The sequence below is a fragment of the Telmatherina bonti genome, assembly GCF_933228915.1.
Source record: "Telmatherina bonti genome assembly, chromosome: 16".
Classification (NCBI taxonomy): Eukaryota; Metazoa; Chordata; class Actinopteri; order Atheriniformes; family Telmatherinidae; genus Telmatherina; species Telmatherina bonti.
In genome coordinates, this window is record NC_136614.1 from 35,658,622 (window position 1) to 35,670,197 (window position 11,576).

At 47.2% G+C, this 11,576-nt stretch overlaps 1 protein-coding gene across 2 annotated transcripts; it reads right to left on the bottom strand.

The window, feature by feature from the left end:
- Positions 1 to 777: 777 nt before the first annotated feature.
- On the bottom strand, positions 778 to 11,375 carry ddx51 (DEAD (Asp-Glu-Ala-Asp) box polypeptide 51). 2 transcript variants are annotated; one of them, XM_079255028.1, is made up of 16 exons: positions 11,177 to 11,375; positions 9,900 to 10,177; positions 8,162 to 8,331; positions 7,922 to 8,072; positions 7,705 to 7,850; positions 6,549 to 6,620; positions 6,142 to 6,248; positions 4,172 to 4,280; positions 3,940 to 4,079; positions 2,467 to 2,656; positions 2,262 to 2,377; positions 2,069 to 2,185; positions 1,390 to 1,491; positions 1,242 to 1,305; positions 1,025 to 1,159; positions 778 to 950 (listed from the first exon to the last, which is right to left on the bottom strand). In XM_079255028.1, the coding sequence occupies exons 1-16, from the start codon at positions 11,200 to 11,202 to the stop codon at positions 930 to 932; spliced, it is 1,944 nt and encodes a 647-aa protein (XP_079111154.1). In that variant the 5' UTR covers positions 11,203 to 11,375; the 3' UTR covers positions 778 to 929. The 2 variants fall into 2 exon arrangements, with proteins under 2 accessions (XP_079111154.1, XP_079111153.1); XM_079255027.1 differs by having other exon boundaries at positions 9,894 to 10,177.
- Positions 11,376 to 11,576: the final 201 nt, after the last annotated feature.

The window sequence follows — 11,576 nt, forward strand, 5'->3', positions numbered from 1 at the left end:
GGTGTCAAAATGGTATTTATTGCACGTGTTCTTCTTCTCAAGTTCTCACAGTTCTGCAATTACATGTTCATTTTTGCTTCATAGTGGCGCCAAGTTCTGTCCCAGTTCAAAGAACCAGAGGAGAGCTCGTCTAAACCGCCTCATGTTGCTCATTTACACACAAAGGAAAATTAAAAATCAAAGTTAAATTACTGGCACAATTTTCTGTCATTTTAAAAATATGTTCGTGTTTTTTGTGGAAGAATGGGATCAGTAATTAGATAAACTTGGTATATGTAGTTGCTAGGCAACGGAGGACTGGAGCACTATGGGTAATTCTCGTCCACTAGAGAGGCCAGTCTCATTTTACTGGCAGTAAGGCACTTTGTGTGCAGACGACGTAGAACACTTTGTACCCTACGCAGTGCAGACTGTGATTGGTCTCGAACCATTTACAAGCACTTCCTTTTCCGGCGTTACACATTTCAGAATAAAGGTTCCTCTGGGTGTGGTTGATGCAAATGTTCCATTTTCCAGAAGAAACGTCCTGATAAACGGCAACATTTCAGCAGCTGGTCTGGAGTAAGTTTGCATTTGGACTACTGGTGATAACTGTGTGAGTTACTGGGTTGCCAACACGTGAAGAGAGAAAATGACCAGCAGCTTTACGAAGCCATCGGCAGACAGATGAGGAGAAAAACCACCGAATGGGACTGATGACACTTTATGTTGTGTAAAAAGGTTTTGTAATTGAAAAGAGAAAATATATTTATGGAAGTAAAGGACAGATAAATGAAAACACGGACTAGAAATGACTTTAATACATTAAAATGGGTCTGATTGGTGTCAAGAGAATAAAACAATCCGAGTTCTCTGACAATGTTCTGTTTCCGGCTGGAGTCGGACTCGGCTGGACTCTGGGCACATGACCGACGTCTGCTCTGTGGATCTCACCGACTTGTCTTCTCATCCTGAGCAGAGAAGCACTGAGTGTTTCACCAGAGAACAACGTCATTGTTTGTAAAACGTTTAGTGGAGGCGGTACCTGGATGACTTCAGCCAGCTCTCGTAGTATCTGTTCATATCGGACTTCCATCCCCTTCAGGCTCTCTGGTTTAACAATCTGCTTTCGGATCCCAGGACTTCCTGCCTCCACCAGCATTTTAAGGAAGTTGTTTTCCTGAAAGAGACGACAGAAACCAGATCGTTGTTGTGCTCTTTGCCGTTTCTGTGTGTGTCCTACACACTGAAAGGCATTGCACCTGTACTCGCAGCAGAAAAGTGAAGGCCAGTCCTGCTTTTCCAGCTCTCGCTGTTCTTCCGACCCTGACGGGGAATCCAGGACAACGTGTCACATCACAGCAACAGCAACATGACAGAGCAGTAAAACAGGCTGAACGTTCGACCCACCGGTGAATATATGTCCTGATGTACTGCGGTGCATCGTAGTTGACGATGCATTTGATGCCATTGATGTCGATGCCTCGAGCGGCTGCGTCTGTGCTGACCAACCTGAAGGACGACACCTCGGGTTAAACAACCCGGAGATGAAAGGACCAGGCTGCGTTCGGACACAGTCACATCATGCAGAGAGGATTTTAAACAGGTGGCGACCTTCCCTGAAGCTTTAATGCTGGAGCATCTCCAGGTTGCGGGAACGTCTCCGTACCGCAGCCTACCCTACGATCCTTTGTCCTGCCTTTGGGGTCAGAGTTAAAGCTTCCTTATTCAGCTGCATCTGCCAGGTCTCTCAGAGCTCCCTCACCAAGAGACTTAACAAAGCCACGACACATCGTTTCAGGAAAGCTGTTTTAAGAAGTAAACTGAGGAACGCCTGATCTGGAGCAGTTTGGCTACTAAGGACCTTTTGTACTCCTCTGCCAGCAGGAAGCGCCATCTCTTTGCCGAAACAAACAGGCCCACGAACCTGAATGACGCCTGGCCGATGGCGCTGACCTCTCCGGTCATGAAGCAGTTACAGACGCTGGTTACAGCAGAACCTGGCATGACCTGCTGGTAAAAGATGCATTTTCTCTACATTTCCTCCCAACCAGCCAATCCCACGCAGCCGGCGTGGATCGGTACTCACAGCTGAATCTTTCCCTGCTCAAAGTCCTTCAGGGTCTTCTTTCTCTCCCCAGGAGAGAGTCGGGATGAAAACTCCGCAGCCTGAATTCCACCGAACAGCCGCACCAACAGGAAGAGTCTGTGGAGGGAAGACGTGGAGCTGAGCGCGTTTGACAGATGAATGCAGTGAAAGCGAGGCGGAGCCGCCCCCCCACCTGTGTGCCGTCTCTCTGGAGTTGGTGAAACAGAGGATGGGGAACAGCTTCATGTGGAGGATGAAGTGCAGCAGGAGGAGGGGCTTCTTGTTCATCGTGCAGGGCACATAATACTCCTAAACACACAGAGAAGAGGGATTCACCAAGTCACCTGACCTTTCTTCTTCACCTCCAGTTTCCATGAAGGTCAAAGGTCAAGCCTTACCGTGAGACTCTGAGGGAAGTCAAAGAGGTTTTGTGTGTGGGAGGGGTCTGCTGGTGTGTTGCTGGAGGGACTGTGGACGGAGCGGAAGAGTCTGGGGTGATGAAGACCCAGCTGCTGCAGCTTCTCTGGGTTCTGAGTCAGTGTGGCTGAAAACAGCAGCTTCTGCAACGGCATCTGAGGAGGAGACAGACTGGAGGGAGAAGCCAGAGGAGAGTTAAGGAGCTCTGCTCAGACCTAGCTGCTGTCACCGTCCTCTGACCAGCTGGCAGGAGCTAAAATCACTCCGTATGCTGAGACAAACCTTCAAGCGTCCAAAACAAACAGCAAGTTTTTATCTTTTTATCATATCAGACGTTGAAACTGGAAGATTTTACCATTTTTTTATTCTTCTCAAAGAAAGCAGCATCATGTGACCTCCTGGCCTTAAAAACATGCGTCTGACTCCGTCTGCATGACTTTACAGCAACATTTAGCTTCATGGCACCACCTCCATGCCAACACACTGCAGCTTTGACACAACATGTCGGTAACATCTGGGAAGTGAGGAGAGCAGTTCGTCCCGTTCTGGTCTGATGCAGGATCCCAGCTGCTCCACAGTCCTGGATCCTGGTTTGTACTGGTGGAACTGGACTGCAGCAGACCAGTTCTCCTGTTCCACCATCAGGATGTGGTCCAGCATGGTGGAAGGTCTTCCCTGAAAGAGACGTTGTCTGGATGGGAGCAGATGTTTCAGCATTGATGGAGCTTCCCAGATGTGGAAGCTGCCCACGCCATCGGCACTAATGCAACCTCATCCCATCAGAGATGCAGGCTGATAACAAGCTGGACGCTCCCTCTCCTCTTTAGTCTGCAGGACAAAGTGTCTAATATGTGACATCTGAGATACTCTACCTCTCTGAAATGCTCCTCTTGCTCATCAGAAAAACCTTCCATCAGAAAGTAAACACAAGGCACCACACATCATCTTTCAGCCATCAGATTAAAACTTCAAATCTTCCATGAAATGATAAAATGCCTCAGTTTCAACATCTGACATGTTGTTTACATGTTTCACTGGGAATAAAATGTGTTTTAAACCATTCATTTCTGTTTATCTCCATCCAGAGACCACTGGGGTTGGAGATGAAGCTGGATCCGGATGTAGGAACCGGCATGAAAGGCTTCGGACGTTGTCTCAGTCGCTGCCTTCCAGCCACAGTTTCAGAGATTATATCTTCATGAAAGCAGCTTTATCCGTTACTGCTGCTTGTGTTTCCGGTCTGGATCCATCAGGCTCGCTGAGCGTTTCCATGTGTCAGTGATTAGAGATGTATTGGTGATCTCATCCCAAAGGATTTATCTGGGTGTTCTCGTTCAGCTCTGAAACTTTGGTTACATCCATGTTTTAAGCATTTCATGGTCTGACAGACTCCCTCCTGAAGTTTGTTTTGGTATGAAGTGTAAAAAGGCTCCGTGAGCCCCTGCTGGTCTTACCTTGCTGCTGTGATGTTTTCTGGCTCTCTTCTCCTGAAGAGGGTGTCTGCTCCACCTCCTGGACTCAACACAGCCTTAACCACCTGGCCGAGCCACGACTGGTGCATGCTGTCAATCATCCTGTCAGCCTCATCAATAATCTAGGAGAAAAGATCAGTGAAGCTCGAAGTAAAGATGAAAAGACCATTTTCAGTATGCCATAAGTTCAGTTCTAAAGCTTTTACAAACTCACGAGAAACCTGAGGTTCTGCAGACATAAGCTGGAATTTTTGCTGATGTGATCAACCAGTCGACCTGGAGTAGCCACGACTATGTCCGCTGCACTCCGCCTCACACTCCCTCTGGAAGGCAAACCGTTCAGTCAGTCTGGCATTGTTTAGTCTGAAGGCTTCAGTAGCACAGCAGAGATGGAGATGTCCGGTCCTGAAGCAGCTTTTAGCAGATCGGGAGTCAGCAGGGTTCAAGTTATGCACAATTTTTCAGCCGCTCTGAAATATGAAATTAGTGAGAAAGCAAGAAACGGTGAGGCGACTGAGTCCACCTGACGGCTGCTGCCACGCATGCTGCTGCGCTGCTGCCACGCATGCTGCTGCTGCCACGCATGCTGCTGCACTGCTGCCACGCATGCTGCTGCTGCCACGCATGCTGCTGCTGCCACGCATGCTGCTGCGCTGCTGCCACGCATGCTGCTGCTGCCACGCATGCTGCTGCACTGCTGCCACGCATGCTGCTGCTGCCACGCATGCTGCTGCTGCCACGCATGCTGCTGCTGCTGCCACGCATGCTGCTGCTGCTGCTGCCACGCATGCTGCTGCTACTGCTGCTGCCACGCATGCTGCTGCTGCCACGCATGCTGCTGCTGCCACGCATGCTGCTGCTACTGCTGCTGCCACGCATGCTGCTGCTGCCACGCATGCTGCTACTGCTGCTGCTGCTGCCACGCATGCTGCTGCTGCCACGCATGCTGCTACTGCTGCTGCCACGCATGCTGCTGCTGCCACGCATGCTGCTGCTGCTGCTGCTGCCACGCATGCTGCTGCTGCTGCTGCCACGCATGCTGCTGCTGCCACGCATGCTGCTGCTGCTGCTGCCACGCATGCTGCTGCTGCCACGCATGCTGCTGCTGCTGCTGCCACGCATGCTGCTGCTGCCACGCATGCTGCTGCTGCTGCTGCCACGCATGCTGCGCTGCTGCCACGCATGCTACTGCTGCTACGCATGCTGCTGCACTGCTGCCACGCATGCTGCTGCTGCTGCCACGCATGCTGCTGCTGCTGCTGCCACGCATGCTGCTGCGCTTTTCTTTGCTTAAAACGTATTTCTTTACCGAAGCGTTCAACTCAGGCTAACAGAGACTCTTTATTAATTTAAGTCTAAACTGTTTATTGACTTTTAAATTCGTGGTTACAACACTGTATTACTGCACTGTTTCCTGTGTGTGTTTATATCGTTCAGCCCTTTGGGAGCCGTGTTACTGTTTGGAAATGGGCTGTATACAGAAAGTTGACCTTGGCACAACAGGCTGAACACACAGCAAATGTTCAGGTGACCTCGTAGATCCATCTGCCGAATGGGATCCTTGTCAGTCAAACTACATCAGAGGATTTTTATCATCCTGATCAGTTTTTTTAGGAGGTGTAGGTCAGGTTCTTATCTCCTGATTAACACCCCCGATCAACACAGATCTATTCTTTATTCAATATCACTCCATCATCGCTGCAATCTAAAGGATCCGGATATGTTCGGACACAGCAGGAGGTCGTTTACTTTCCTAACTTTGTCTTCAGCCACAGCGTGACACGGATGTTTGTCCAGATCCGACCAGACTGCAGGTCCAGGAGATACTTATGACCCGTTTGTACATAAAACTACTTCTACTGGTCTAGAACGTCACTGTGTGACTTTCTAACCAAATGGTCACTTTAAAAAGAGGGCAGTCAGGTTCTGTGCACATCTTACAGTTACTTGTTTTCATTCATTAATTTTTCATATTTTTTCTCATGTCTGCACACAACCCGTAATTCCTGACAGCTATGGACATTTTCAGGCATTCACCAGGAAGGAGGAAGGATGGGAACATTCTGCAGACTGCAAACACACTTGTGCCTCCGACAGAGCCGTCCCTAAAAACGTTATTCCAAACAAATTTAGAAAACTGGTGAGAAGGTAAAGACGAATGTTTTAGTTAGTTTTAATTCTCACCTGTTCTCTGACAGTAAAGCCTGCTCTGCAGAAAAGGACTTCTGACCAGCCAGCATCACCACCTTTAAAGCAGTTCCTTCTGCGTACGATGTAAACACTTTGTACACCTGCAGAACAGAACACGTCAGCAGAGCCATTTCCACTGCAGTCATGTTAGGGGTAAAGTCAGAGGTGCCCAGGTCCGTCCTGGACATCCACCAGCCTGTAACCTTTAGATAATACAGGTGGAGAGAGGGCGTCAGGCTTCTGCAGAGCTCAATGACGTGCCGATGAGGGAAGTCCGGCATTTGATTCAACATGTTGCAGAAGGGATGCATCTAAAAATGGCAGGAAAGGAGATCTCCAGGACCGGACTCGGGCGCCCTCATTTAAGTCTTTGTGCAAAAAAACCCCCCGAAGTTTCTGACCTGCTGGGCGAGCTCTTTGGTCGGCAACACAGCCAAAGCCCGGACTTCACATACTACTCGCTTCATTAGTACCTGAAAGTAAATCATATTTACTTCTTACATAATCTACCTCGTTTACACCCATTTACACCTGTTTACACCCATTTACACCCGTTTACACCCGTTTACACCCGTTTACACCCGTTTACACCTGTTTACACCCATTTACACCCGTTTACACCCGTTTACACCCGTTTACACCCGTTTACACCCGTTTACACCTGTTTACACCCGTTTACACCTGTTTACACCCGTTTACACCTGTTTACACCCATTTACACCCGTTTACACCCGTTTACACCCGTTTACACCCGTTTACACCCATTTACACCCGTTTACACCCGTTTACACCCATTTACACCCATTTACACCCGTTTACACCCGTTTACACCTGTTTACACCCGTTTACACCTGTTTACACCCGTTTACACCTGTACACCCATTTATACTTGTTTACACCCATTTACACCTGTTTACACCCGTTTACACCCGTTTACACCCGTTTACACCCGTTTACACCCATTTACACCCGTTTACACCCGTTTACACCCATTTACACCCATTTACACCTGTTTACACCTGTACACCCATTTATACTTGTTTACACCCGTTTACACCCGTTTACACCCATTTACACCCATTTACACCTGTTTACACCTGTACACCCATTTACACCCATTTACACCTGTTTACACCTGTACACCCATTTACACCTGTTTACACCCGTTTACACCTATTTACACCTGTACACCCATTTATACTTGTTTACACCCATTTACACCCGTTTACACCTGTTTACACTTGTTTACACTTGTTTACACCTGTTTACACCTATTTACACCTGTACACCCATTTATACTTGTTTACACCCATTTACACCCGTTTACACCCGTTTACACCTGTTTACACCCGTTTACACCTGTTTACACCCGTTTACACCTGTTTACACCCGTTTACACCTGTTTACACCCGTTTACACCCGTTTACACCTGTTTACACCCGTTTACACCTGTTTACACCTGTTTACACCCATTTACACCTGTTTACACTTGTTTACACCTGTTTACACCTATTTACACCTGTACCAGGGCCTGCACTGGCGACGGCAGCATCTCACCTGTATGACAGGTATGACAAATGAAAGGGTCTTGCCGCTGCCTGTTGGTGAAGATACACAGAAGTCTCTGGGTCTGTAGCCGCCTCTACCGATAAGCAGTCCATGCCGTGAACTTTCCAAGATGGCGGGGATGACCTCTGCTTGCACTGTGAAAAGATCCAGCAACATCTTGTGAAACATTTCCGCTCCATTCCTGGAAAACACCAACATTTCTTACCTGGAAAGAAGTGCTGAATTCCATTCATCTGCAGCTTCTTCAGCATCTGAGCAGAAAGTCCAGGAACATCGGAAACAGGAACCAAGTTGCTTTTAATTTCTCTGGGAATCGCATCCGGCTCAGCGAGCCACTGAGGCAGGACTCTGTGCACCTGGGAGCAGGAAAATGAATAACGGCCAACGGGATTGTGATTATTACTGCTGCCTCCTGGATCTACTGAGTACTTTTACTTCACAGTACCTTTCCAACGGGTTTACTTTCAAATCCTCCCAGAAGAGTAAATCCAGCTGGGACAGAAGTGTTTCCTGAACCTGGTTGAGACGAGTCCTGTCCTGTCTCTGCAGACTCGTGCCCGTCTTTGTTCTTCTGTCCATGCCTTTGCCTCGCAGGAGAAACTCCAGATGACTCACCTGAAATATAAAAAAAAGGCTGAACTCTGAGACACGTTCTGTTATTCAAGGGAAACAGATGACGAAGCCGTTTGCTGCAACGCTAATTGTGTCACAAATCGACGATGATTTCCACACGTCATCCTCAACATAAAATTGTGATGAATTAAAAGATCCACAACATCATCAAAAGATTTAGAGAATCTGAACAATCACTGAGCAGAAGGGACCAGGCTGAAGGCCGAGCTGGGGATCTAGGAGTCCTCAGACTAAAGAGGAGAGGGAGCATCCAGCTTGTTATCAGCCTGCATCTCTGATGGGATGGGGTTGCATTAGTGCCGATGGCGTGGGCAGCTTCCACATCTGGGAAGCTCCATCAATGCTGAAACATCTGCTCCCATCCAGACAACGTCTCTTTCAGGGAAGACCTTCCACCATGCTGGACCACATCCTGATGGTGGAACAGGAGAACTGGTCTGCTGCAGTCCAGTTCCACCAGTACAAACCAGGATCCAGGACTGTGGAGCAGCTGGGATCCTGCATCAGACCAGAACGGGATAACTGCTCTCCTCACTTCCCAGATGTTACAGGCGGATGTGAACAGAAGAGATGCTAAATATCATCCTGGAACTACAAAACAGCTCTTTAAAGACGCATTACGTCTTTCTGACCTTAAAAGTCCCGGACATGTTCGATGACACAGTGAGATCTATCATGTGTATGTCTATAGGGACCCAGCAGCGTCCCAAGGCCGAGGAACCGACACTACACAACGTTTGTGTGACGTTGGAGTTTTGCTTCACATTATAATAAGGAACTGGCTATTCTAAACACACAACGTCGCTGATTCAGCAAAGAAACACAAGAAGATTAAAAGAGAGAAAAAGACAAAACAAGAGTCATGGAGTCTCTTCTGCTGGCTGGAGAGAGCTAACAGGTCAGGTAGGATGCAGGATGGAGGCTGATTAGCCGTCGATGGGAGGCGCGTGGCGGGAAATGGCTTGTCTGTGGAGTGGCTTTCAGCTGCTTTTTGTTCCCAGTTATTTTTTACTGAAACTGAAAATGACTAAAATATTCTGATCCTTCAACAATGATGATTAATTATTGTTTTAGTTTTATTTGCTGGAAATATTTTTGTCACTTTTAAGTTGGAACCAAACTGTGAAAAGGTTATCTGGGAGGAAAAACAGTATGGAAGTGTAGTAAAACATTTCTGCATGCAGTCTGAGGCTTTCTGAGTGTAAAGGTAAAAGATTTTCACAGACCAATGAATCCTGCTTTCATATAAGATACAATAACTGTGTAGAGTAATGTACTCTAAAACCCGCCATGCAAATCATCCGGGTGAAAAAAATTACACACTGGAACAAAACAAAAAAACTGAAAATTTGCATATTTTCTATAAGGAAAATAAAAGAAGGAAGAATAAAGACCAAGTATTTTTAATGACTACTTGTTGTTTGAAAACTATGAGGCATCTTTTAGAAACGCAGATGTGCAGATAATGATGAACGTTTATCTCGTGAAATATTTCTGCATATAAAAGTACCGTAACACAGCTGACTGGTCATTCTGTTTCTCACCTGTACCTTTGTTCTTCTTTTGCTTCTCAGCAGGCTCATCGCGCCTGTCAGAGTCAGAATCACAGCTTATCACTTCAGATTTCCTCTTCTGAATCGTGACTTTGTCTGTGTCGCTTTTCTTTCTGACGTCCTGTTTCTCAGTTTGTCGTTCATTCAGACGTGTTCTCTGTTCTTTCAAACTCTCTTTCTGCTTCTGTTTGGCCTTGTGTTGTAGTTTAGCCAGCAAAGCCTGGGATTGGGACTCTTTTGAGGTGTGTCCATCCTCCTCCTCCTCTCCAAGATACCTGTGAGCACCCAAAAAATATTTCAGATTTACTACAGAGTTCATTCATACATTCATTATTCTAACCGCTTAGTCCGATGGAGGGACACAGGGAAGCTGGAGCCTATCCCAGCAGCCTGTGGGTGAAAGGCGTGGTACACCCCGGACAGCTCGCCAGTCCATCACAGGGCCACACGGAGACAAACAACCACTCACTCCTATGAGGAATTTAGAGTAACCAGTTCACCCAACATGCATGTCTTTGGACGGTGGGAGGAAGCCTCACTACAGAGTTAATATTGTAAAATAGAACCAGAACCAGAATGTCCAAACTACTTTACCACAGTGATAGTCGCGACAGCTGTGCTGAAAACTGAAAATTCAACCACAGCTCACTAAATGATTCCCAACATTTTCATTTCTGAACATATCTAACTCAGACCATCCAGACTATTACAACTAGATATCAGCAGATCTCACCTGGGATCAGCTGATCGCACCTGACCTCAGCTGACCTCAGCAGATCTCACCTGGGATCAGCTGACCTCAGCAGATCTCACCTGGGATCAGCTGATCGCACCTGACCTCAGCAGATCTCACCTGGGATCAGCTGACCTCAGCAGATCTCACCTGGGATCAGCTGATCGCACCTGACCTCAGCTGATCTCACCTGGGATCAGCTGACCTCAGCTGATCTCACCTGGGATCAGCTGACCTCAGCTGATCTCACCTGGGATCAGCTGATCTCACCAGATCTCACCTGGGATCAGCTGACCTCAGCAGATCTCACCTGGGATCAGCTGATCGCACCTGACCTCAGCTGATCTCACCTGGGATCAGCTGATCGCACCTGACCTCAGCTGATCTCACCTGGGATCAGGTTCTGCTTCTGCTAGATGATATTTCGTCCCATTTAAATTTCTAGCATCAAACAAAACTTTAGTTTTATTCAAGCATCTGGGGAGATAACCAGTATCCTAAAAGAGACCAAAGATAATCCGCTGCTGAACAAAATGTTTACCTGTTCACCAGAAAGAGAGACATCATAACTTTCAGATGAAGTCGCTCCTCTTAACACGTTTTTCCCTGCGAAAAGGAAAATCAAAGCTAGATAAAAAAAAAATAATCACGTCCAAATCGTTAAATGGTTATTTTCCCTTTGAACTGAGCTTTTTCCTTTAAGTTACTAATTTATTGTCTAAAAAAAAATCATTCTCGTGCTCCACATGATGCTTGACGCAGAAATATGACGCATTCCGCCTAGTCGCGCCTCGATGACGACACTATTCACGCTGCCTTTCCGGCTCAACAGAAACCCCAGATTACAGCCCTGTCATCAGCTAAATGTTCCCATTATGTCTCATCATGATGATTGTTATTTGTTACACCACTACAATGACAAGAATAAAGATTTTTTTTAA